At 43.5% G+C, this 27,908-nt stretch overlaps 1 protein-coding gene across 2 annotated transcripts in view; it reads right to left on the reverse strand.

Annotated features, from left to right (window-relative positions):
• STAB2 (stabilin 2) overlaps positions 1-27,908 on the reverse strand; it is a 125,110-nt gene that overhangs the window by 74,345 nt on the left and 22,857 nt on the right. For both annotated transcript variants that reach the window (XM_053661603.1, XM_037160777.2), the window contains exons 7-21: positions 26,979-27,104; positions 26,108-26,304; positions 24,367-24,500; positions 19,549-19,682; positions 17,875-17,957; positions 16,365-16,514; positions 14,712-14,855; positions 14,108-14,164; positions 13,839-13,964; positions 9,536-9,589; positions 9,148-9,228; positions 6,960-7,112; positions 4,063-4,125; positions 1,328-1,414; positions 357-443 (exon numbers count right to left, since the gene is read on the reverse strand). In XM_053661603.1, coding sequence (XP_053517578.1) covers positions 357-443; positions 1,328-1,414; positions 4,063-4,125; positions 6,960-7,112; positions 9,148-9,228; positions 9,536-9,589; positions 13,839-13,964; positions 14,108-14,164; positions 14,712-14,855; positions 16,365-16,514; positions 17,875-17,957; positions 19,549-19,682; positions 24,367-24,500; positions 26,108-26,304; positions 26,979-27,104 — 1,676 coding nt within the window. The remainder of the gene's footprint in view (positions 1-356; positions 444-1,327; positions 1,415-4,062; positions 4,126-6,959; positions 7,113-9,147; positions 9,229-9,535; positions 9,590-13,838; positions 13,965-14,107; positions 14,165-14,711; positions 14,856-16,364; positions 16,515-17,874; positions 17,958-19,548; positions 19,683-24,366; positions 24,501-26,107; positions 26,305-26,978; positions 27,105-27,908) is intronic.

The raw sequence follows: 27,908 nt of genomic DNA on the forward strand, positions 1-27,908 counted from the left end.
TCAAAGGGCCCAATGTAATTTGAGGACTGTATGAATGTAACTACTTCTTAACAGTTAAGCCAGAGCTCGGCACTGCCTCCGAGTAGAAACAAGGTGCCAGGCCAGATAAAACAAAGCGGAGGGGCCTTATGTGGGCCACCTGTGCTGTACCCCACCCCCACTCCCTCTCCCCAGTCAACATTCACTGAGACGCCTGTTCTTTCAGTAACTGATCTGTATTATTCTTACTTCCCCCGGGATGGTGGTTGGCATTGTATCATTTCTTGGTTCAGTGGTTTTAAACATCACTTTTCTACTTCAGAAAGGTCAACCTCAGCCTTCATAAAAAAGTATGCGTCAGGGACTGTCCTTATCACCTGTCCGTTTCCGGAGCACGGCCTGGTGAAGCCTCCTGGACACTGGTTGCAGCCCGGCCCGTAGAAGCCTTTGCAGCACTGTGGTGTCTGAGAAACAGAACACGTTGTTGCCTTTTTAAAACCCAAAGCAGAGTGCCGATTCCTCAATTTCTATTATTATCACAAACAGCATGATCCCCCTCCCTCATCATGAGCTGGACTTTTCTTTTGCATACCGTGTCACGGCCGGTGCTCAGGCATCTATCTGTTCACCACAAGTCTACTGAGGGCTGACTGTGGGGGTCTGCCTGGCTCTGGCCCCACGTGAGCAAGACAGATGAAGGCTTGTGGTCAGGGGTCTATGTTCTGTCTAATCAGGAAGAGATACTACATAAGAAAGAACAAAGAGGAGGAGGAGAGGGGAGGGAGGAGAGGAAGAGAAGGAAGAGGGGAGGAGGAGAAGAAGGAGAACAATGAGGAAATTTCAGAGGTGGGAAAACAAAGTACTATAATAAAGCAGCAGCAGGTCGAGGCAGAGGTGGGGGAGACTGGGGAGGCCCCTGTGGACTGGGTGGCGATGGAGGAGGTGAGAGTGAAAAAATGGAGACTTGAAAGATAACCCAGCCCCAAGAGAAGCTGGAAGAGCATCCTGAGGCTGGGAAGGGCCGTTGTGCATGCTCTCAGGTGGGAATAAGGGTAAGAGGCAGGTGAGAGATGGAGGGGGGGGGCGGGGTGTGGGAGGCAGGCATGGAGAGTGTGTGCTCTTCATTAAGAGCGAGAAGGCACCCTTGGTGAGGTGCATGCAGGGAAGGGGGTGACCTGGCTATCTTGAGAGAATCCACCCTTCAGTTCCCCTGTAGGAAGATATTGCCAAGGCTACCCAGGCAGCCTGTGACTGCACAGAACCTGAGGCCCAAGGGCCTCCCAGCCCTGGTGGCTTCTGTGTGAGCCCTGGTGGCCAGGATGAGGGCCTGGCAGTGCACACTCCTCACCTGCACAGTGGCGTTGCAGTACCGGGCACAGCCACTCTTCAGGGTCCTTGTTCTGCCAGCATAGACACAGTTGTGTGTGAAGAGTGCCTGGAGAAAAGCCAATGAGAAAAAGCGTCGCTGTCTGCCTTTTGGGGTCCTCTGGGCATTTGTCAGCGTTTACATACACTAGACAGTCTACTTCCATTTCACCAGTGACATCAAGGAGCTGCTCTAGGCCACGCTGGCACAGTGGGTCCCCGTCAGAGCCTGGTAGACTACAGACCAGGGTTCGCACCAGGACACGTGTAACTTTGTGCCCCTGCTCAAGTGACGGCAGACGTCAGGGAACACTTTCCTGTTCCTCCTGGATCTGTCTTGGCTTCCCCTCCCAGTCAATGGCCATCCCTAAACTCCTCCTATGTAGAAATTTTGGAGTCAGTAAAGAGCCTATCTTTAATTTTAGAAAGATACCCACCCCCTGCCCAAATAGTGATAGTCTGAATTTTCTTTTGGGGATGGGGGCAGATGTAATCGCTTCCTTCCATTCTCTAACCCCAATGCCCACTCATAATTCTCTAGAACTACAATTTAGTGAGAACTTACGAGGGTTGGACGCAGTACACATGTGAGGTTATCCATCTTCTACCCCATGTGGGTTTGTTTTTATCCCTTTTTATAGGTGAGGAAGCTGAGGCCCAAGTAGGTTGTCATTTTTCTAAGGAACTCTGCCAGTGAGTAGCAGCTCCAGAGAATGGGACCATCCTTACCACATACTAACTTTAGGATACCAGAGGCAAGTCATGGCATCTCCATGGGCCTCAACTGCCTAATCCATGAAGTGGGACAATCATGCACCTCAAATTTTGTCAGAAGCATTAGTCCCAGGCTCAGATTTTATGTTACATAAATGTTGTGTTGAGCTTCTTCATCTTAGGCTCTTGCTCAAGAAGAAAGCATTGAGAACTTCACTGACTATAAAATCCTAAAGTCTTAGATACATTTACTGAGGAAGGAATATTCAGTCCTCTAGGTGGATCTCAGGATCAATAACTAAGTGTCAATCATGGAAGCCCGGGAAGGGCAGTTTTGAGGCTCTTTTGGCTCCAACCCAAGTGCCTCATCTCGCTTCTCTGCCTCCTCCGTCTTTGCGCTGAGGCAATGTGGGATCAAGCTTCTGTCACATGTCAGCTGGGTGACCTTGTGGGAGGCACTTTATATATTTCTTTGCCTTAGTTTCTTGATGACACAGTGGTTATGATAATAATCTACCTACCTCATGGATTTGCTGCATAAAGCATTTAGAACAATGCCTGGCGCACAGCAGCCACTGTGATACCAGCCAGCGCGATTTCCTCCTTCCCTTCCCTCTCCATGTTTCCTGGTGGACCGCAGGCTGAAGGGCTCAGGGACGATGGCTTCATTAAGCAAAATACATACCCAGACACCTGTGCCTACTTAATTTTAATGTTTTCTTTATGAAATGCTTCACAACAAGATCTCATTAAAAGCTCATCACCCTCCTTAATGATTTATTCTAGTGTTGAATGAAACTTCTGGCTGGAGAAAGTTCTTTCTTAGGATGAACTCACAGGCAGACATTTCTATCATCAACTTAACCTTAGAACACTTTGTTTTGGCCACCAAGAGAGTACATGGCATGTGAATTATGAATTGTACCATTGTCTGTTTTCCTCTTAGATTAGAGCTCTCAAGACAAAAACAAGATAAAACAAACTATCTTACTCATCTTCTTGCCCCCAGAACCAGCTCTATATTCCTCAATAGATGGGTATAGAATTCAATCAAACCTGAAAAAATTTTGTTAGTTCCAGTGTCTTTTTTTTATGTTTCCCTCCAGAATAATGCTTTGGAAGAGCAAATACAAATGAAGGATGGTAGAATATGCCATCCCAAAGTATGCCACTTTGACAAGGATATTTTGAGCTAAAGGTACCTGAAAAATAGGAAGGAGATACAAAAGTCCTCTCTGGTTTTTTTTTTTCTTTCTGAAAATAGGAGATAAAACTCCTATACAAAAGATGCCCTCACTGCACCAAGAGAGAAGAAATATCTTGTCACTAGGAACAGGGATTTGAAGCCAAGAAAAATCTGTACACACAGACTTTGTTAAAATGACTGATCTTCCATTAGCCTCCCCATATATTTTAGTTGCTTTCCCCAAATTGCCATTCTTTATTCAAATTACTAAATAAGCATTTGGGTTTTTATCACCTGTCTGACTCTTCATTCTCCTATGGAGCCTCTCACTGTGGGTATAAAAATCTGTGAGCTTTTCTCCTGTTGATCTGTTTTATGTCAGCTTAATTCTGAAGCCCAGCTGGAGACCCTAAGAAGTTGGACGTGAGGTATTGCCTTCCTAACACAAACTCTGTGTTTTATTTAAGAGGGAAAAGTAGAGAAGGAATAAACTTTTACTGAATGGATACTTGATTGAGGCATTGTGCTTGGGTATTTAATTTATGCGAATCCTGTTGTTGTGGTTATTATTCTTATTATACACAGGTGAAAAAAATTATAGTAAAAAGGTTAAGCAGCTTACATAGGGCTACTATGCAAGGATTCAAGCACGGATCTGTGGGCTGTCTTTCTACCATCTCCCAGCTGGTAGGCTAAGAGCTAATCTTATAGTATCCCAGTTGGAGTTAACATCTTTTAAGAGGAAAGTAGAAAGGATGAGAAACCACACCAGTGGGGTGCTTGGGTGATGTGTGTTTTCGTGAAGCTGTCACACTTACTGTGGGCTCAGAGTTGGCAGGACATTTGCTCCAATGTATCAGGGAACAGCTAACACAAGTGCCCTGGAAGGAAAGACAGTGGATCAACACAGGTGCCCCTTTAGGAGGGAGCAGGGGACCGCCCTGTCTGGCTTCACACTTCCTCCCTGCAAAAGGGATTCTATAGAGTAACCCTTGGTCTCTCTCCCCATCCCCTACTGACTCAGAGAAAAGGAGTGAAGACAATGCAGGCAGGTTCTGGGAGAAGGAACTGAATCTGCTCAGCCCCTTCCTCTCCCTCTTTAAGGGTCAGACAGATAAACTCTGCCAACTAGAGAGGCTCCTGACCCTCAGGGGACACTTTGGTTGTCCACCTGTGCCAAGGATAAAGTGTTAGGGTGAAGTTCTTGTTCTCCAATTAGCCCAGCAGTAATGAGGCTGAACATTGAAGCTCCCCCTTTCAGTCTCCTGGGCTTCTTGCTCCAGTGGTTCTGAATTCAGGAGCAAGGAAAGGGGTGTACGCCTCCAGATCTGTCCATATCCATTCTCCGACCTTCTCTATTGGGCTCTGTGCTCCAGCAGGCAGACCTTGAAGGATAGTCTCCTGGGTTTCCTTGCCCACTGCTGATTGGTCTTGATCAATGGGAGGCACCAGCAGGATATTGATGAGTAGAAGGAGAACAGGTCAAGGTATTTCTTCCCTGGTCTCTGTATGCTTGAGGTACCATCCCTACAGCTCCTGATGGTATCACTTCTTCCACTCTTCCCACCAGGTAACTCTACTCCCCTTCTTGACCCCCCACCATGACTCTTTGGTCCTGAGGTGGTAGTGATTTCCTGCCATTGCCTCTTTCTGGATGCCCTAACATAACATGTTTGTTCCCTTAGCCCTGCCCATCTCTCTGCATTAGATTCTTCATTCAAGTCTCTCCATTTGAACCTTTGGGATAAATTCTGTTTCCTGCAGGGACCCTAGACCTTAACGAGCACAAGATGCTATTTATTAAACCTCCAAAATTTAAAATACATGCCCCCCAATCCAAACATACATGGCCAAAGGCAGCTATGGATTTAGCCTGGTGAAAACCGAGACTTTTAGAAGGTGCCAGGAACTTCTGTTCTTTGCTAGCCCAAAATACTTTCCAGAGAATGCATTTGTGCTTTCACTAGACAATCACAACCACCCTAAACCATATGGAGCACATAGATTTGACTTTAAACCCAGAGAAAATGGTTGAAGATTCCATTCTAAGACAGCTATTGCAAAGGTCTTTCTCCTCTCCCCAAATTCTTTGGGTTGAGGTTCAAAGCCACATCTGGATTCTACCCTTTCGGGAGATGGAGAACAAACTTTTGAACTTCCTGGAGTTAGGCGACCTTGAACCCAGGGCTGCCCTTGTGACCCCACAGACTTTTTTCCCTGAACTTGAATGGCAGCTACTCGAGGTGGAGGAGCTCTGAAGGAGTCTAATTACTGATTTCTTTGGACTCTTCTCTGAAGAGGCCATATTTTCCTAGTCTTTGGGCCAGAAGTTGAGACTATTTTCCTCTGGCCTGTTCTGATCTTCGTCCTGGCTGAAGCTGGGTGATACAGCTGCCAGTACTCATTTAAAGGATTGAACCAAACTCAAATCACTGCCAGGGACTGGCTGGGAAAGTGACCAAGTTTCTGCCTCCTAAAAAGTGGTTCTCAGAGTTGAATCAAATCCCTCAATGGTATGTAACTGGCACAGGGGACCAGTACCATCACAGTGCCTAAAACATATCAGAGTAATTATATTAATTAAGAAATCTGAAATCAAAGCAATGAGCCATGAGCCTGTGCCAGTTATTCAACTATGCATTTACAGCCTTCATGACAAGAAGAGGGATCAATAAAATAAAATCTATAAAAAGAGGTCATTATTCCTTGTTCAGTGCACATGTTCCAAGAACATTCTGAGGACAATTATTGATGTAATATTGAAGTGTCCTGAGTAGAAATACCCAGACTTATTATTGCTGTGACTTTGGGGTTGTGGTTTCCATGGGAACTGAAATATCCTATGCAACAGCAATGTTAAAAATTGGGGTGCTCTGGTTAAAAGCAGGTGAGCCAAAAAAGTTGCTATGGAAATAAGAAAGGCCATTAGAAGGTACACAAACTCATAGGGAAACTGTAAGTTTCATATTTGAAAAGAAGTACAGAAAGATGGTTGATTGGCTAGACCAGAGCATCCACCTGAGAAGAAATTCTACTTTCAATCCCTCGTAAGGTATTTTGAAGTACAGTGGGTTGAATAGTGTTCCCCGCCCCACCCCCCAATTTATGTTTGCACAAATCTCAGAATGTGATCTTATTTGGAAACTGAGTCTTCATGGATGTAATTAGTTAAGATGAGGCCATACTGAACTAAGATGGGCTCTAAATCTAATGACTCATGTCCTTAGAGGAATAGTAGGAGACACACAGTGATGCATACAGAGAAGAAAGCCATGCAAAGGTGGAGAAAGAGATTAAAGTGTTGCAGTTACAAGCCAGGGAACACCAAGGATCTTTGGTAGGCACCAGCAGCTGGCAGAGGCAAGGAAGAACCCCCTCCACCTATCTACCCAAACCTTTAGAGAGAGCATGGCTCTGCTAATACTTTGATTTCTGACTTCTGTCCTCCAGAGGTGTAAGAGAATAAGTCTCTGTTGCTTTAAGCCATTAAGTTTGTGGTAATTCGTTATAACAGCTTTAGAAAACTTAACATACTCAGGCAGCATGTATCATTGTGGACCCCCCCCAAACCCCCAAAGGAACCTTAGTTCATGCCTGCCTCTCCATGAAGACAGAAACCTTCTGGGAGGAGGGTCCTCAGAACTGTGAGAGCTGGAAACATTGTCTGCTTTGTGGGGCTGTTTAGGGACCCTAATTTACTCCCTAGTTTTCTTACCAGTTTCAGTTCTCTCTTTGCTTCATCGCATCTGTGGGGCAGAATTGGGATGATGGAGGGAGGAATCAGAACTCCAGTCAGCGTGTAAATTTGGCCATTTTTGGCAGTGACCTCAAGTTCTTCCATTGCCACGTCATTTGCCAGAATCTGCCCCTGGAAAGAAGCAATGACATCTTTCATTCTGTCCTTCAGGAACACCAGTGGTCCTCTGGTAGATCTGCACGGTGGTGACCTCACTGGAGAACTTCAACTTCACCTAACTTTTCAGTAAGTGGAAGATTTGCTACTAGGAGGGCTTGGCAGACAGGAAGAGATGAATCTGTTAAATGAATTTTTGACCAATGCCAGGCAGGGATGTTCTTGCAGAAATGGACCTTGCAGGTGCCATACTAGGAAAGACTTATAACAATTTTAGCTCCACAATATATTTGCTATGACACTTCGGGCAAATTAGTTTATCTCTCAGTGGTGATCCATTCACATTCATTCAGATGCATTTATTGACCTTGTGATATATCAGTAAACAAACTAAGACATGTTCCTGCTTATGTTGTAGGAAAGGGAGCAGAAAATGGACAAATTGGTGAGAAATTCTGACCTCCACTCTTCCCCCAAATCTGCTCCACCTGCAGTACTAATGGCAACTCATCTTTGTGGTTGTGCAAGTCGAAAGCTTGGTACTCATCCTTGGCTTCCTCTCTCTTTATTCCCCAACCCATCAGCACATTTTGTTACATCTACCTTCAAAATATCTTCAGAATTCAACCACTTTTCATTACATCCCTGCAGCCACCCTAATCTGAGTCACCATCATTCTTCTCAATTGCCTGCTGATCAGTCTCCCAAAATGTGTCTGATCACATTATCCCACTGCTCAAAATCCTCCGATGGCTTTTCATCTCATTCAAAGCTAAGAGCTTATGTCCTTACCTTGAATTCTTAGGCCCTGCATGCCCTGACCCCACCTTTCCTTCTCCCTCCTACTGTCTTGACATCCTCTCTAAACTCTCTCTCTTCTACTCTCTCTGATCTAGCCACACTGACCTTCCCAATTCCTCAAACAGGTCAGGCATGCTCTTTGCCTTTGTACTTACTGTTCCTCTCCTGAGCTCCCCCTTTATTTCAATTTTAAATTTCCCCCCCCCCCCCTCTCCCTCCCCTTCTCTTTTTCCTTGTCAAAGTAATCATGGTATTTGTCTTTCAATGCCTGACTGGAGTGCTCTTTCAAATAGTCACACTGCTTCTCCCGCCATTTCTTTCAGGTCTTTGCTGATGCATTTTCTTCTCCCTGAGGATTTCTTGGGCAATTTATCCAAAATGTCAGCCCCCTTCCTGCTTTCTTGTACCCTTCCTTGCTTTGTTGCTTTCTATCTTTTCACTTCCAATTCCCTAATATGTGGCATATTTTACTCTTTATTTATTGTTTGTCTTCCTATTTAGTAGAATAAAAATTCCACATAATAAGAGCATTTGTATGATCACTGATCTACATTCAGGACCTAAAATGGTGTCTGGCACAAAGTAGGCACCCAATATATATTTGTTGAAAGGTGTAGTGACCATTCATCAACACCATCAACAATGAATCAACAAGAGACATAATCTCTATGCTGCCAGACTTTTGCTGATATTACAACCCCAGGGAGTTAGCTGAATAATGCTGTCTTCTTTGAGTTTCTGAAACCAGTCACGTTGTCTGCCATCTCAGGGGCTTTGACCATGCTCTTACTTCTGTCTAGAACACTCTTCTAGTTTTCTTTGCCCAAGTTCACTCTACTCATCTTTCAAATCTTGGCCAAATCCTCACCTTCTCACTAAGGACCTCTGGACCCCCAGACTTCCTCAGACTCCTCCTGTTGCATGTTCTCATGGACCTCTCAACTTCCACTTGGTGGCACTTATTACAATTGTGATTAAATAATTCACTGGTTGCTAATTAGTTATTTAAAGTCTCTTTTCCTTTTTGGTATGGAAGCCTGTCTCTTTCACTGCTTTACCCTTGACATCTAGGTCAGACTCTCACAAATGTAGCTGTTTAGCAGGCATTTGGTAGAAAAGGTAAAAAATAAATGAAATAATCATAAAGATTTTAAGCCTTTGAGTTAGTATAGAGATAGTATAACCTAAAAAATAATTATAAGAAGAGCAAAAAATAAGTCATGAAACCAGTGGTAGAATTTTCACCTACATTATTGGTTATGTTAAATTGTATGATCTGGTTGGCCATGCTCCGTATGTGAAAGGTCGAAACGAGGGTGGCCACTTCAAGCTGCAACGAGAACAACAGACAGAAACATTTGGAGCAACACACAGAGCACTGCTTTCATACAGTCTTCACTAGAAAAAAACAGCCTGCAAGTTTATGGAATAATAATGGGAGCTTTGATGTCATGGGTTTTGGGGCTTTGAAGATGTCTTTGATAGAAGGCTCATCATTCATAGCTAAGGGTACACTTGAAACTACAGAAAAAGGACAACTGTCCCCTATTTTTTTTAGCATGAGATATTGCAACTTAAGACTAGGTCAGATATCTTCAAAGCAGGGGAAAAAAGATAGTAGGAAAAATGGGGCCTACCTGGGTAAAGGGGACAATGTGGTGTCTGATGAGTTCCAGAAGCTTCTGAGATCCCTACGAAGGAATTAAAATACTTCTTTAGTCAATGAAGAAAACAAAACACCACCCTCCTCTTGTGGGAACCTCCTCAAATGACTTAGTCAAGAAAAGTAAGTAACCCATACTCACTTTATTGGGAAGTCCAGGTTGAGAAAAATCCCATCCCCTCAATAGCTAATATTTACCAAATTCCTGCTCTGGCAGAGTCTGTGCTGAAAACATTATGTGCACATTTCCTTTATTCCCCTCAACAGCTCTGTGAGGTAGGGACTACTATCAAGTCATTCTATGTATGATAACACTGAATTTTAAAGACATGTCCAAGGTCACAAAGCTAACTTAGCACGTAAGTCTAAGACTTAGCCCAAGCTCTCAGTCACTCTTCTCCATGACCTCTTTGAATGTCCAAGGCTATCTTCTGGATTTTCTACTACAGTCTTAGTTTATGATTCCATTTCACTTTTGCAATAACCACATACAGATTACTGAGGAGTATTCAGTCCTTGTTTGAACCACTTGGTCAGGATGCTTTCTTTTCTGAGCTCCCTCGGTACATGGGCATTTCTCTTGCAAAGCCCTTACCAAGATTTCTCATGCTTCATAAAACAAAGGCAACAGTGGAGGAAAAATAGTCTTGGGACTATAAACAGGATGAGCAGTCCCCATAAGGGTGTCCTGGAGAGAGCACACAGAGTTGAGGAGCTCAGGAACCACTCTCTTTGGGGGAAGAAGCTGGTGGCAGTGGTGGTGGTCTGTTGCAGGATGTCACAATCTCCCAGCTGAGCCAGAGCTGGGAGTTGCAAGATTCACAGCTTTTGAGTCTGCTTCTTAAATAGCACAGACATAGTGACTAGGTGAACAATTGCAAATCAAGATCATAGTAATGCCCAAGTGGCTGACCATTCTAGGGACATATTATAACACTGCAAAGTCCCAGATCAAAAGAAAGCCCTGCTGAATCTGAGTTCCGCTCACCCAGACTCCTCTCTGCATTTGGCCCTGGTTCCTATGCAGAGCAGTTACCTATAAGTAAGGTGACAGCATATCCTGGTTTTTCTGGTACAACTCTCATTGTCCTGGCAGCCCCAATTGCTCTCAGAGTTGTCCTGGTGTAAATGATAAGTTATATGGCTACCATATCTGTAAGTCAATAGCATTAGGTCCAGGGCACAGTAGCCAAAAAGAGTGTTGAAGTTGACTACCACCTATAGTACTGGTTCTGCTACTATATGACCTTGAGCAAGTCACTTAGCCACTGGGTTTTACCTTCCTCTTTATGCTATTTTATGGTACCCAGAAGTGAGACTTGCAGGCAAAAACAATGCTATTACGAACGTGGATGCTCAGGGGCAGAAGAGGTGAGAAAAAATGGGAACCACTGGGGAAAAAGTCAGACCAAAATGGACTGCAAACTTCCAGGAGGCAGGAACTGGGTCTATCTTATTAATCACTATTTCCCCATCCAACACAGCATGGGGCACATGGAAAGCCCTGCATCAACATTTATGACAATAAATTAAGAGGAGGGAGGTTCCTGGGAAGAGCACTGGGCTGGACCTCAGGATCCTGAGTTCTGCTTCTGTGTGACGCTGAGCAAACCACTTAATTCCTCCAGGCACAGCTTCACCTGAAAATAAAGGGACTGGTAAGGATTCCTTCCAGCTCCCTAATTCTATATGGAGGACTTTACTGGTTGCGTCACCCACTTCTAAAGCCTCAATAGTTTATTGGTGTTGGATCCTTTTTTCCAAGAAACAGGAGAATGAGAGGAACAAAGGCATAGATCAGCATCACCCCTGGCACTGTGCATGCCCGCTGCCTTATCTGGCTGAGGGCCACCATCCCAGTAGAATTCAGTCCATTGCGGCTCATAGTGACAGGATATGCTTCCAGGTGCTGCTGTTGTAGAAAATTCTTTTGGGGAAGTGTATTCTTTCCCTTATGAAGGCATCTACTTCCCCCCAGCTGTTTTAGGTAACAACAATAATAATAACAACAAAAACCAAACCTTTTGGTGCCAGAGACAGAAAGAGAGTGTTTTCTCCCCAACTGCATGACCTTGCATTCTGTAAATCCACTTCCTTTTGTCTCATTTAAGTTTCAAGGCATTCGAGAATTGGCAAGGGCCAATCTCCTCCCACCTGGCCCCCCTTTGCTTTTATTTCTGTCTAGTTCAGGGACAAAGTCATAAACTGGGGCTTATAATCAGCAGCTGTGGTCTTTGTGGGGATGGGATGATTTTGAGACCGAAACATTTTTTTTTCAGGGAGAAATAAAGAAATACACTAAAAAGGGAACATGGCATTCCAAATGAAAAATTGAAAGCACTCTTCTAATGAGATTGGTTTCTTTTCCATTTTATTGGTGTGGCTGATGGAAATTTCACTGTCTCCAGCTGAGGTTCTTCTTGGAAGAAACAACTAAAGGGTGCTATTAAGATGAATGGAGACAGAAGTCACTTCCAATAGGTTGAGAAATTTTAACCCACGTAGGCTCTGTACTTGAGAAAGAGGCAAAGTGGTTGTTTCATCCCTTACCTAGAAATTGAAGTGGAAAAACAGTTTATGACGGAGCACAAAGAGACTTGAAGGGTTATATTCTTCGCAGGAAGAAAAATGCTGCCTTTGAGAGGAAAGAGATTGAGAGCCAGGAGCAGTGGTCATTTTTATGGGGAAAAAATAAGCCATGATTTATAGTGTTGGCCAGTTTCTATGGTCTAAATCACCATGGGCTGATTTCAAGCTACCAATGTGTGATCTCAGGGAATAGAGCTGGGAAGAGGTACTCACAGTCTACTTGGGGGAGCCTGAGGGTGCCGGCTCCAGGCACCATTGGAAGGGATTATGAGGGAGGAGAAAGAGAACAGCTTTCCAAGCAAAGGTGCTTGACACAAACGCAGGGAGGTTGATTTGTTTTCCATTCTTTAAGTGTACCTGATCACATGTCTGAGAACACCTTTATTATTTAAAAAAATTCTGTATCAGAAGCTCATGCACTCAGAGAGGACATAGAAGCTCAGGATTTTAATAATTTTCCAGGGGAGCAACATTACTTTTTCAGCTTTAAAATTAGGTAGGTATAAGTTTGAATTCTAAAGAGAGATATAACCGTTTTTTTCCCCAATGGCTAAGCTTCAGAAAATTTGAGTGTGAATCATATGTTTAAAATAAGATCCTATTTTTAAGACACTGGGAAATATAGCATTTTTAATGAAAACCCATAGCAAATCCTTTAATATGTTGAACATCCATTTTCAATGTAAGGGAGTTTACCTGCTTATTTATCTCCTCGATGGGTATCTTTTTAATCCATAGTTTTCTGAAAGTAAGATATTTTTGTAGTACTGGAAAGTATTCTAAAAATGGATGTATCCATGTGAACCTCTAAGCTACACACAAACAAGTTTCAGGGTTCCAGAAGGAGGGTGGCCTGGGCTACCTGAGTTAAAGCTGGTGTTTACCAAAATGTCTATTTCTGACCCCCCTTCTAGTACCATTGGATCAGAATGCTTGGGGGAAAGTTCTGGAATATGCCTAGTTTAACAAATCCCATCAGTGATTCCTAAGCATATGAAAGTTTGGGAATCATTAACATAAAATATCTGGATCCCTCCCTTCTGTATAATTGGCACTAAGCTACGTAAGGTTATAGGTAGTCTTGCTCATTGCCAAGATGGAAGCATGATTCTAGGACACTGGAAGAAAGTGGGTCTTCCACCATTTGACATTCTAACGAATAAAACTCCATAGTTAGCTCTTCTTCTCTTCATTTTAAGGCTGTTGTTTCCGGGGGAGGAAACACTTTACATGCCTTTAGTCATTTACACCTTAACTTGAAGGAATCAAAAAAACTCCTTTCCTACAGAAGATTGTGAGAAAATTGAAGGTGTATGGTTTACAAAGAGAGGATTACAGTGGAGAGAGATGAAAGCAATCCAAAGGAAAGGCTGAATTATCTAAAAGAAAAAAAAAACATTTGTGCCTTTTAAATTTAGCCTAGACCTGGCCCAGAATGGCCTCATTTATAGACTTCACTTTCTAGATAGTTTTAGAGTTGTAGAGAACTTGAAGTAAGCCACTAAAACATCAGGCTTAGTTCCAGAGAACTGTGATTGATTAATGATGTCTGCCTTGGGTGTGGGAGGGTAGATAGTGATATTTATGCAACTTTTTTTGTCATGCCTAGTTTAGAAAAAGCCTGTATGGACACAGACTGAGGCAGTGGTGCTGGCACGATACCATCAGAGTTAGGTAGAAAACAATACCTCTGGAGAGAGGAGGTAATCAAGAGCGCCATCCTCCATGTTATTCAATGCTTCATTACTTGGAACAAAAATGGTGTATGGTTCACCAGCTCCATCCCCATCATAGGCACGCCCCATGTTGGTTTTCTGCATTTAAGACATAAAATTTAATATCTGCAACTAACTCAGATAAATATTTAAGTCCTCAAAATGTTGATAATCAACACATTTGCTAATTTTACAAAGGCTGAGCATCAAAAATTTTCCAGAAATTCATGAAAAGTACATACCTCTAACAAAGCTCTGAACTTGTTGTATCTTGGTTGTAACATTGTCATTATGGTTTGCTAAAAAGAGACATTTAGAACAAATAGTCAAAAAAGGTAGCTCAGAAAATAGAAACCATAACATTAAAAGACAGAGTTTATGTGTGTGAATAGAAACAAATGTATTCTTTTGTTTTTGAAATAGTAGGTTAGACCTGCACATTCTGAAATAGCCTTCAGCCATCATCAAATAGGTCAGAGGGAATAAATGTTATTGAAATGAGATTGCCCTCCACCATAAAGCATGAGGGATAAGTTTTCACTGGTCACTGGACTGAACTGTCAGAGGCAGCCCTAAAAGAGGTAAAAAAAAACAATGTCTTTCCTACACTTACTGCACGCCTTTCTCTCTGTAGACGTACCTGGAGTTCTGTAACAGACAACAGAAATGTTGTTCTGTTACAGAAAATAGACAAATGAGCCCATCTTTCCCATGGTTGGGGTCCTAGCACAACAAATGAAAGTCAAGTATATACTGCTGGCTTGCATTTTCTTTTGGGATGTGACCCTCTGTGGAACAAAGGAAGGTGAACTTGGGTTGATGTCACTATTAGCTGAAATATCTCACCTCCGTGTTGCTCTTAAATGTGGGTGCCATCTTGTCCATGGCTCTGTCAAGAATGTGTAGGAGCCCGTTGGAAGCAATTATGTTCCCCTCTATAATTTTTACCTTCTTTTTACCTCCATAGAGTTTAAGCTTTAGTTGATTATCCTACAGCACCAAGGGAAAATAAAATAAAATTAGTGGGGTGGCCTTGAAGGAGTGAGTACTGGACTAGAAGTCAGAAATCCTCGGGTTCAGCCATTTATTGGCTGTGTGATCTTGAATAAGTCACTTAACCTAAAATGTGGAGGATGGTATCTGCCAGATTGGCTTCATGGGGTTTTCGTTACGATCAAATGACATAGCTTGTGAAATCACTAATGACTATCATGCTAAATGTGAGTAAGGCATTACGAGTCTCCCCTAATAACCTGCAACCTCCAAAAGAGACGAAACTATTCAATTTACAATAAATACATAATTTTATTTATTTATTTATTTATTTCTCACCAAGGATATATTTATTGGAGAGAGAGGGAGATATATTGTTCAGTTGTCTCCCATACACAACTCAAACAGGATCAAACATGAATCCTAGGTATGTGCCCTGACCAGGAATGAAATCCTTTTGGTGTATGGGACAATGCTCCAACCAACTGAGCCACCCGGCCAAGGCACATCACTTATTGTATTTTAGTATCTTGTACAGAGAGGTCACACAATAAAAAATATTTGTTGAGTGAATAACAAAAGCTAATTCCTTCTTCCATGTGACTCCTATAAGTTACAGACTTAGTAAATATTTGTTGAATGAATGGATGAAAGAATGCATGTATGTCCTTGGGAGAAAGAAGGCCACATCTTCATCTATTTTTCCTTCCTTCCTTCCTTCCTTCCTTCCTTCCTTCCTTCCTTCCTTCCTTCCTTCCTTCCTTCCTTCCTTCCTTCCTTCCTTCCTTCCTTCCTTCCATCTACCCACTCACCTATCCATCCTCACACCCACAGTGCAACATACTGGTTGAGGAATCAGGTTTTGGAGTCAGGCAGACCTGCATTTGAATCCTGACTCTGGCAAAATGTCCCTTTATAGGGTTTCTGTGAATCTTATCCAACATAAATAAAGATTTACCCCAGTACCTTGCATAGAGTAAGTGCTCAATAACCCATCAACTATTGGCATTTGGTGAAACATAACTGTATAGTCCATAATATACACACACATTCTGTTGATTAGTCCTGTGTACCTTAGCAAAGTCACAAAAATAGCTATTTATGAAAGATAGGAATAGTTTTACTTAAAAAACAAAACAGAGCTAATGGCATTAGGAAAGATGTAACATTACGCAGGAGAGGATGAACAAACTCCGGCGATCTAAAACAAACATAATCCATTTCCTTTTAAGAAGAAGGCTGATCTGGCTTTGCGTGGATATGTCCAGGGAGCAGATTGGCTGCAAAGTTTCTCCTTCCTGCTTGCAGTGCAATGGTTACCTTGAGAATCAAACACTTTATGACCCCCTTTTTATAAGTCTGCCAGTCTCCTATATGACCCTTTCTGGTGTTGCTCCCCACTTCTTCCTACATAGGGAAGTTCTTTGACAAACAGAGAGAGCCAGCTGTGGGTGCTGACTCAGTGGACAGTTTTGTTCTGGGAGTGGACTTCAGAGAAACCCTTACCTTATCACCACTGAAGATTTCCCCTGACCTTCCCGTCAAGGTGTAGAATGTGTCTGTGTTATTCATACTCTCGGTGCTCATCTGCCCAGCAATTATGTGAAGTTTCACGAAGTACTGAGTAGCCTTATTATCCATCAAAAGCCCCTTTACCTATGAAAAGAGAGCCCGTTCCTTTAGAAGTCTCCATTGTTGGAGGGAGCAAGTGAGGTTTATGACTCTACCATTGATTTGTTCATCACTGACATCGAAGTCATTGTGCTTTCACTGGGCTCACAGATACAGACGCCTTTCCCTGAGCGCAGCTGCCCTGGCCAGGCCTTAAAGGGAGTGAAAAGCTGGAGAGTGGAAGGTGATGCAGATTATACTCTCCAACCAGGGGGGTGCTCTAGCCTGGAAACTGACACAGTGGAGAGAGCACAGCATCTGGGCTGGGAATGGAGGGGGGCGGGCACCGAGGAATCATCTTGAGCTCAGGAAGCAGATGAAAATGAAATATAAAGTCAGGTGGAAAGAGCAGGTAGAGTGGACCAATGGAGCTTTTGAATGGTAATATTAAGATTTTTGGAATCCATTGGACCAAATCTACACTTTTTTAGGGTATCATCAACAACTGACACAGAGTTTTAAAAAATTAACTTCCTGTAAACTGAATCTGTTTATTAAACAAGAGACCACATGCAAAGTACCCAGCCCGGGGACATGCGATCTTTACCAGTTCTCTCCAGCAGGAGAGAAGAGAGGGCACCTCTGAAGGTCAGTGACAGATTCATCTCAGACAGATTAAAGGTGGGGGCATATGAGGGCCAGTGAGTCTGGGACTTACTGGGTTTTTCTCCCATGCAGCGACAATGATCACAAAACATCGTACAGTAAGTACAGTAAGACAAACCAGTTTCATACAAATCAGTGTGTCCACTATACACATTAAACCAAATCTAACTATCTGACACCATTGTGATGGGACACTAGGCACCACGTGTTTCCTTCCCAGTGGATGACATTGTCATCTCAGACAACAGCTGCTCACAAGGGCGATGACAATTTTCTAGTTTCTTCCATCACAGTGGCCACTTAGGATTTTAAAGAAACAAATACCTAGCTAATGCATGAGTTTTACTCTTCCTGTAGGAAGTGAGCAGCTTTGCACTATTCAAATCTTATCTACCACATGACTGTAGCTAAGAGCCCTCAGCGATTGCCCTTGAAGGGATAGTGACTGGAAGGGGCATCCGGGGTCTTGACGGGGGCTGGTAATGGTCTTCCTGGACACACAAGTACATTCACTTCGTGACAATTCACTGAGCTGTGCACTTAACCCTTGGCATACTTTCTGTCAGGGTGTTATGTTCCACTAAAAGTTTACCAAACCATCACCATCCTTATTATCAGCAGGTTTGAATTTAATGGGGGTTTCTTGCTCTATGTAAAAGCAGGTAGTGCCTACTAAGATGTCTGTTGTTATTATTTTTTTACTTCAGTCTCTTGGTGTAGATTTCTTGTAAATACTCACATTGAGTCCTTTCAGCCCCTTGTCTGTGGTCAGCAGCACAGTGAAGGGTCCCAGGTTACTGAGTGGCCAGGCGTAGGCTTTGCCTTAGCGGTTGAAACACACAAAGAAAACACGAGTGGGTCAGTGGCACATGTGGGACACAATCAGGCAATGCCCCTGTGGTCCATGTGCACCCTTGACTCAGGGCTCCTCTGTCCTAAGTGTCACATGCAGGCCCTTTGTAAACTGGGAAGCTGTTTTAGAATGCATGGCCCCCCAGATATTCTCATAATGATGTGATTTTTCTCTACAGCCACAATTTTGGCTGTAAAGAAACCATGGGATGAAATAAGAGGTTCTGTGTGGGTCAAATGACTAAATCCTCAGACAGCCCCAGCCAGCAGGTCCCTGACTCTCTGAGCTGCCACCATTTCAGTGAGTAAAGCCCTTGTTCCATCTGGAGCCAGCTCAGAAAAGCCCCATGCTTGGTTATTGCTCTGATCTTGCCATCTTGAAGAGGTTAATTTTTTTTAAATCGCAGGACTCCGCCTTTTCATTCTGCAGGGGCCCTGAAAGGCCTGAGGCTGGTTGTGTCTCCATGCTGCTGGGGAAGCTGTGCTCTCACACAGGAGGCAACATGTGTACCAGCACTTTACAGACGGGGCAGGTGAGAGGGCCACCAGGCTCTGTCCAGGGAAATGTTCGAGGGCCCAGCCTGCAAGGGACACTGCCACTCCAGTCTGCTCTCGTCTGATACTTCAACAGTCCTTTGAAGAGATTGTGAGGAGCCTGGAAGATTGCCCCCGAGCCCTGAGGCATGTCAGTAATGCTTGAACCCCCTTAAGATGCCTGGGAAGGAACAGGACATTTATGCAGAACATACGTTAAGATGTATGTGAGGAACACAGCCCTGACCCAGGCAGGACATTTCTCTCCCTGTGCTCTTTGTGGGAAATCATTTTTGGTGACTGGAAAACTCAAGATACTTATATTTTAGAGCTTCTGTTGATTGGTTGAGCCTGTATTTTATTTTCTGTGGCTGGCCATATTTGTGTCTTATTGAAAGTGTTGTCTAAGGCTGCAATCAGCTATCAGATTTGATTCTTAATGACCTAGAGGGCATTTGGAAATGCAGGAGGGTATTCGGGGCTGTCACCCTTCCTGGGGGTTGGGGGTTAGTGGTTGCATGCCAATGATGCTAAATGTCCAGCAATATTTGAGATGGTCACATCCAATCAAGACTACTCCCAAAATTCAAACAGCACCTCTGCTGAGAAACATAGATGCTGACTCATGGCTTTAGTCATTCTTTATGCCCAGTATTACCTGCCAACCTCATTTCATACCTGAAGGGGCCATAAGGTCAAGGGAAAGAGGATGGCGTCCCTCTTCATACTAGTGGCTGCCCTGTCTCAGAGTTGTTGCAGACCTGGTGACCTGTGGTGACCCAGCTGCCTGTCTCCTGGGTCTAACTGGCTAACCGGCATTGCTAGGTCTCCTGGCACTAACTCCTTTCTCTTTGGACACAGCTGCCTGTCCTTTCCTTCCCACTTGCATGGCCCTTCCTCAAAGGGCTGATCTCCATTCACAGCCTTGCCTAGCCTGCCCACCCTTTTTGAATAATTGTGTCTTGCAGTTGCTGTTGCCTGAAAGACGGCTGCCCTTTATGTGGAATCTGTACCCATAGATGCATACCCAGGAGAGAGATGAAAGAAGTCAGACTTCCTTGCCATTTTCCTCCGGGTTCAGTGTTTAATTCTCTGAGTCTCTCCATGATGTTTCCGTAACACGTTGAGCCATCACCCACATAACCTTTTTGGCAAGTGCATCTACAGAGAGGGTAAAAACACATTCTCAGGGTCTCAGAGTCATTGAGTGGTGAGATCCTGCAGAACAGATCCTTGTCTGCAATGATGGGGAGAGCAATGCCCAGGGTTGGCCAGGAATGAGGCCAGGAGAGGAGAGGTGGTACACAAGTGAGGCCTCTTAGAGCAGTGCCGGACATAGGGTGAGCCCACAGAAATGGATATTTAATAAATTATGTGTATCTATAAACACTAGATATCTTTGTATTCTTTTTCAGTATTTTTCAAAGTGTGATCAAGAGACCATGTACATCAGAATCACTTGGAGTGCTTACTATAAATTCAGAGTTTGGAGCTATAGGGAACTGATCTGCATGGCAGTGGCAAATGCAGCTCAGCCCTGGTTTGGAAAACCGACGGTCACGAGGTGGCACACAGGAGCCAGGCCTGCATTGCACCTAGGCTGCTTTGAGGCTTGCTTTTGCTAAAACTCCCTCACCCTGGATTGAGGCAGAAAACATTTACTGCATATCTTTAAAGTCACTTCCTAAAGTCTGTGCTAATCCTCCCAAGGATGGAGTGTAACCAGTTTGACTGCTTTTCCCCTTGCATTTGCAACATCTTTTTCTTTGAAGTAATCAGCAACATCCTTTTTTTTTTTTTGGTTATCTGTAAAAGGTAATCATCTAAAGTGAACCTGTGCATAGTAAATGAGGACCATCCTTGATGTAATGTGCCCAGAAAAGCAATAAAAGCCTGTCCAGACAAGGGTCAGGGCCCTTTCTCTTCACATAGAGAGCGGCCATGCCATCCCTTTTCTCTACAGGACTTCTGCAATCCATGCGAATTTGTTCAATGCATCCACAACACACAGACCCCACTGGTCAGAGTCCGCATCATAGAGCCCCGCCATAGAGCCTGTGGATCAGAATAAGCTACTGATGTCAGCCTCAGAGCTGTTGATCTGCCTAGAAGAGTCTTCCCTTCTACTTTCTTCCTAGCCAAGATCTCTGCTCAACGCTCCCTTCCTTGGGGGAGTATTCCTCAATTGTCCAGCCCTTCCCTACTCCCAACGTGGATCAGGCCCCCCTTGGTGTGTACTCTCATGGTACCATATAGCTCCTCCCTGTACCACCAGGGCCAGTTGCAATTCTATCCCAACCGTGTGGTTATTTGACCCCACCTCATCTGAGAAGAGAGTGAGGGCAAGGGCTCTGTATGTATTTACTGTATGTATGTATTCACAGTTGTAGCCCCAGGATTCTAGATAATTCTAGAAGGGTATATATGAGTTTCCCAGCAAAACCAATTTAGTGACTGAGTTTTCAAAGTTTTTACAGAGCAGCCACTCTCCACCAGGAGCAATTTTGCCTCCCAGAAGACATTTGGCAACATCCGGAGACATTTTTGGTTGTCAGAGCTAGGGAGAAGGTGTTAGTGGCAACTCTCAATAGTGGGTGGAGGTCAGGGATGCTGCTACACACCCTACAATGCGCAGGACAGCACCTACTACAAAGAGTTACCCAGCCCCAAAGGTCAACAGTGCCGAGGTTGAAAGACCTCGTTATAGGACATCGCTAAGGTAGACCTAACCATGGGATGGCAGTCTATTTAATACAATCAAATAACAGATTCTTACTTAAACATCAACTTTTTTCTGCAAGAACTGTGCCACAAGATGGTGAATTTAAGAAGGCTAAGAGGGGGATTGGAAGGGATACAATAATTATTGCTGTAAATTAATCCTGCTCTAAATTATGTAAGTTTCATTTGAAGACAACTGTTCATAGTTGGACAAGTAACCTTTGCAAACCACTAAGTGTATTTCTCTCTAAAAGTTCCCTAAGTTGTTATTAGGCCAATGGTCTGTTTTGTGTAAAATGACTTGACTTGTTTTTTCTAAGAATGATATTTTAATGGCCTCAGCGTGGAATGGAATGTATGAGACATAAATATTTTTAAATTTTTATTTAAAATCTCGGTCCAAAGTCTGAGACTTCATGAGATCATTTTCTGACTTAAAGGTTCTCGGTTGGGCTACAGCACATTCACAGCATTGTCTTCTTTATAAATTGGTTCCTTATTAGGTGTAAAGGTCTACTGCTGTCTTGAAGCTTTAAAAACACCCCTCGTGTTTTTAAACCCTTGTGCACTGTTGGTAGGAATGCAGATTCCCACCAACATTGGTAGGTGCAGCTGTTATGGAAAACAGGGTGGAGGGGCCTCAAAAAATTAAAAATAGTACTGTCTTATGACTCAGTGATTCCACTTCGGGTATATATTCAAAGAAACCCAAAACACTAATTTGAAAGAACATAGTCACCCGTATGTTCATTGCAGTGTTATTTACAACAATAGCCAACATATGGAAGCAACCCAATAGACAAGTGGATAAAAGAGCCATAGTACATGTGTACAATGGAATATCACTTGGCCATGAAAGGAGTGAAATCTTGCTATTTGTGACAGTATGGATGGACCTAGAGGGTATTATGCTAAGTAAAATAAGCCAGTCAGAGAGAGAGACAAATACCATATGGTTCTACTTATATGTGAAATCTAAAGAACAATATAAATAAGCAAACAACCCATGAACAGACTTAGAGAAACAGAGAACAGACCCAGGGCTGGGTGAAAAAGGTAAAGGGATTGAGAGTACAAACCACCAGTTACAAAATATTCAAGGAGACATGAAGCATAGCATAGGAAATATAGTCAACAACATTGTAATAACTATGTATGGTGCCAGGTGGGTACTGGAGATATTGGGGGGATCACTTTGTTTGTAAAGCATGTGATTGTCTAACCACTATGCTATCTACCTGAAACTAATATAAAATAATATTGAATGTAAACCATAATTAAAAATGAAAAAAAGAAGACTGTGAGAGTTTTAGCTTCCTCCCCAAACAAACAAAACCACCCATAACTGTGGGTCAGAATGCCCATGCCTTGTCTGAGGTCACCCCACAGGTGAATAGTGGAGTCCCTGTTGAGCCCATTCTTCTTCATTGGGTGTTCTTCGGTGCTAATACAATGTGAGTTTGAATATTCTGCATAGACTGATTACCGTATTGAGGAAGCATAAACAAAAGAGATCTTTATCTGAGGTGAACTAAACTGCCCGAATTGCTGATGGTCCCATATTTTATCCAGGTAACTTAGCCAACCTTTAACCCGAGCTTCTTTCCTGCCGAAGATAGACCATTATTTGGGGAGGGGCAGGGAGGGCCAAGGAGGGTTATAAGTGACACACAGACCCCCAATATCCATTGCCAGGCCCACCGACATTCCGAACAAAAGTGTAATGCAGTTTATATTATTCTAATGTTCACTATTTTTATTTTTTCAATTTTATCTTCTCAAACACAAAGGAAAGAAAGTGCTTAGAGTATTCTGCTCAGGCTTCCTCAGAGGATGGTTGAAAGTGTGTAAGCTGGCTTGTTCGGTTGTCCATGTTACCAGAATCTGTGTTTAAAGAGGTTGTGCCTGTAACCATGCATGTTGGGTGCATATGTGACTATACTACACACAGGCAGGGTGTGTTTGTGTGCGTACGCGCATGTGGAGTGATTTTCATGTGCCAGGTTCTGCTCAGAGATTGATGAACATAATCTCATGATAGCCTCACTCTATCCCTTGTTCGGAGAGGTTAAGGTGTGTGGCAGAGCTGGGATTTGAACCCAGATGTTCTGATACCCAAATTCTTTCCACTTTATCCATGCTGAGTGCGGATTTACTTATTTGCATAGACAGGATATGATGACCACAAAAACTATCTGGACAAATCCACACATTCAAAACCCAACCATGAAAGGAAGTAGAAGGGGGTCAGGAACCACAGAAACCCTTACAGTTCCATATGACATCGAGCTCACATGGCATCTGAGTCCTTCTCAGGTGCTGATGACAATAAGAACTGAAAGTGGCCCCGAGATGGAAGCCTTGGTCTGGGAAAGACTTGGGTTCTGGCCTCAGTTCATCTACTAATAGCAACATGAGACAGAGCTGTACAGCAGTTTCCAGAAGGTTCTCTCCTGCAATCTTCACAACAACCTTATGAAGTAGACATCACCGTGCTCATGTCATACATAGAGAAACTAAGGCCAGAGGGATGGTGTCACTTCGCCCAGGTCATACGACTGAAAGATACCAGGGAAGACAGTCAAACCCAGGTCTTTAGACTTCAAATACTGCCTCCTTCCCACCTCGCCAGCTACCTCTGCCTCAGGAATTTTCATGCAAATATTCCTACTCACAGTAAACCCCTCTTTTTAAGTCCTGGAGTCCAGGAAACACCATTAATATTTACTCGCTTTCCCTGCTTTTGTTTGGCACCACTAACAAGTCATATTTCACAAATGAGGAAGCAGGCATGTATATTCGAGGCCAAACCCCTGTAATCGCAACAGACATTCATTTTCCCAGTGACAGCGGCTTCCTTTACCCTCTGGCCACTTCATACCAGATTAGCAGCCCTGTCAGTATTTCAGATTTTTCTAACCGTCATTAGAAAGGAAACGCTTTCTGAATGATTCATCAATTAAACAAAGATTCTTGGAGTAACTATTGTGCTTTTTGCATTGTGCTATGTGGGGGTAGGGTGGACATAGGCAACCTAAGACATTTTCTTCCCAGAGAAACTTACAGCATTGACTGGCCGCCACTGTCACCACTTGCAAAGAAGGTGGTGGAACTGCAGACTTACTTGGTTTGACCTGGTGCGACGGTGGAGCAGTTTGCTTTCCTGTGACAGGAGTTATTAGATGCACAGATGTCGGTCATACTGCACCCCAGGCCAGGTACAAAGTTGTGGTAATGTTCTTTACACTCACAGTGAGACTTGAGTGGGCAGGAGAAAGAACAAAGAGGGCTCTAGTCAGTCACTGAAGCTGATGTTCTTACACTCATGTCTTCATACTGCCATAAAAACGAACTCAGGGCAGGTCCAGAGTGTGGGCCGAAACTAGACCTTTGTCAAAGTGTGTAGAATTGGAAGCCCTCTCTCTACACTTTGTCTGTTTGGAAACTTGTACACCTTGTGGGTAGTTTACCCTTCAGTTTTCTTGTTTGCAGACGCTGGCCCTCACAGGCACCATAATTCCTGATTTTAAATGGGCTGCAGATGGGGCTCAGATGGGAAGGATTGTTGCTCTAGAATACTGGTTTTCAGCCACTAAACTTAGGTGGCATTGGGCTATGTCTGGAGATGTTTGATTTTCACGACGGGATGGGGATGGTGTCACAGGAGGTCAGCGATGCTCCCAAACATCCTACAATGCTCAGGACAGCGCCCCACAACAAAGAATAATATGTGTGGTCCAAAATGTCAATACCAAGGTTGAGGACCCCTGCCCTAGAATAATGAAAATAATGAACACACTGCTTCTGTGTGAGCAATAGGGGTTTCTAAGACTGGAAAGTCTGCCTTGGGATGCAGATCTTAAGAGACAAAATATATTTTTAACCTCACTCCCAAGGTCCTGGGACCTCGGTTCAGGGTGTAACATGACTTTGCCCACAGGGAACCTTGTTTAAAGGATACAGTTCAGCCCTTTAAATTTCTTGCAAATCTGCCTCAGAAATTGATAGCAGAAATCTTGTGTGATATATTCTTTTTCCTGTGAGGTAAGATTGGGTAGGTTCTGTGCAGGGAATGCCAGGGGCGCTCCTGTGGGGTGCTGATCAGACAGCTGGAGACCCATGGCTGTGTCTGGGTCAGGCACGGAAGCCTTTCCTTCTGCCCAGGCAGCCACAGCCTTGGGTGTGGATGGATTTCCTCTGCTAAACACTCAATGCACAGGTCTGGGTTCAGTAGGCATGCATCCCTACATATTGGATGGATGAATGAGATATTAGGCAAATGGTTCTTTCAACTGGACCCTTTAGCAAAGGTCTCCTGACCAGGCTGAATTTTGCCAGTCTAGGTCATGATGTGATTTCGAAGGGTCAGGGTCTCACCCCAGAATTTCTTCACTGCTCCCTACACTGCGCCAGTGCTGCCTGGCATTCTGTCAGTGTTTATCCCTGTGACATAGAGTGTTTTTGGAAAAAAAAAAAACAAACAAATCCTAGAGTGACTAGAGGATTGCTGGTGAAAGTCACTTACACAGTCACTCAAGACTTGGTTAACAGTTAATTTGTTAATCTAATATGAGTTGTGTATGTTGTATTTGTCTATCATTCTATAGCACTAGGATAGAAGAGAATGTAGCACAGTTAAGTTTTGACTGGGGAGCTTGGAAAGTGTGGGTGTAGAGGGTGCCCGGGGGAAGGGACGTGCTGTGGTCATCCCTGAGCATGCGCAGATCTGTCTGGGGAGGAAGCCCAGCCGGACATTGAAAGGGAGCACTGGGAAGGCCCAGAAGACAAATGACACCTATGGCTTGTTTTACCTTCAGTGGGTTGTCCTATTCTATTTCCATCAGTTCTGTGCAGCAGTCGCTCACCTGTCCAGGTCCATCATATTTGCACACCGTGGACTTTGTAGGGCAGTTTCCAAAGTTAGTTTGGCAGGGGTCAACTGGTAAGCACACTTGGCCATCCCCGTGGTAGCCTTCTTGGCATGTGCAGCGGTGCCGATTTGGTCCCAGGTATGTGCAATGAGCGTGACGGTGGCAGACATTTTGTAAACATGGATTGATGGCTTGAGGAGCAATGACAAGGCAAGAGGCAGTTACCACCCCTGGGACTGAGAGGGAACACTGAACAGTGAAGGCACCGCCAGTCACAGCTCATCAAAACTGCGAAGGCAGTGCAACGATTTTGAAAGGCGTAGGAAACATTTCACCCTACCCTACCAGATCACCACCCCCCCTGCCACCAAACAGACTTACATAGGACCACCAAAGGTTATAACTATAAATATTGTGCTAATATATTATTGTGCCATGTGACATGCAAATCTGAATGTAAAAGAGCATGAGAGAAAGCACTGAGGCTTACAGAATTTATAATATGTACTGAGCTCTGTTGTAAGCACATGTCATACATTAACTTAGTTAATCTTTACAACCTTCCATAAGTACCGTTATTATCCCCATTTGTTAGATAGGAAAACGGGGGCACATTCAGGCTAAAGAATTTGTCCAAGGTCCTGTAATCAGTAACAGGCAGATCTGGGATTTGGACCCAGGCAGTCTGGCTCCTGTTTCATGATGAGCATTTTGCTTAGAACTGTTTATGTATTTCATTCATTGACATGGAGAGAAATAGAGGTGGTCATTGCATTAAAATTAGGGAGATTGTGAGGGTTTTTTTTTCTGTTGAGTAACCTAAACATCTCAAGTAATAAACCGGCAGGATCTACATTCTACTCACGCTCGCAGTGTTTGCCGTCGCCTTTGTAACTGGGGAGGCATTTGCATTCTAGTCTCCTTTCATCTTCGCTGGAAAGTGAGCATCTGGAATTTTCAGGGCAGAGCAAGGCTGCACATTCCGGAACGGCTGCAAAGGGAGGTTGTTGAGGTCACTGCATCAGTAGAATAACCAGTTCTAAAAAAACTCAGCAAATGCAACATTCCCCATTACTAAAAAGATAACACAGACTTGTTGTAGTAATTCCAAAAAAACCCAGAACACAGAAAGTGAAAATTAACTGTCTTCCTATTCTGACTATCCCTAACATGACCAATGCCAACAACCAATATATTTATAAGTTTATTTATATGATTTTTAAAACAACGTAGGATCCTGTTAAAATATCGAGAAACTCGTTTTTTTAATTTAGCAATATACTATGGAGGTCTTTAAGGATATACTTTAATATCTAATAACTGTATAGTATTTTACAATATCAATGAAACGTAGATGATTGTTAAAAACTATAAAGAGTTTGACGTAATAACCAACATGCAAAGCTAACCAGTTGGGCTGATTCAGTTACATGGGTGCTGGTAGAAGATATGAGACAAGACGTATATAAGATATGAGAAGATATGAGACAAGTGTGAGGTATATAAGATACCCTGGGTCAGAGATGAGGGCAGTTTATTACTCATATAAAGAGCGGTAGCCAGTGCATCAGCGTTATTGCTCCAAGCCCTCCAAGCCCCGATTCCCATGGGGCAACGCAGAGTCCTGCATGGAGACTGAACATGCAAGGATTTTATTACAGGAGAGGAGCTCTGATCTAAGGGAACCTAAGTTTTTTTTTTGAAATAGGCAATGTATTAGGGCTCAGGCAGGAGATAGAAAACACATGATAATTTGTACAGCGAAAACTGTAGTGTAAAGAATTATGACCAGAGA

Source organism: Artibeus jamaicensis, unplaced genomic scaffold (genome assembly GCF_021234435.1).
Source record: "Artibeus jamaicensis isolate MK-2021 breed Jamaican fruit bat unplaced genomic scaffold, CSHL_Jam_final contig_233, whole genome shotgun sequence".
NCBI lineage: Eukaryota > Metazoa > Chordata > Mammalia > Chiroptera > Phyllostomidae > Artibeus > Artibeus jamaicensis.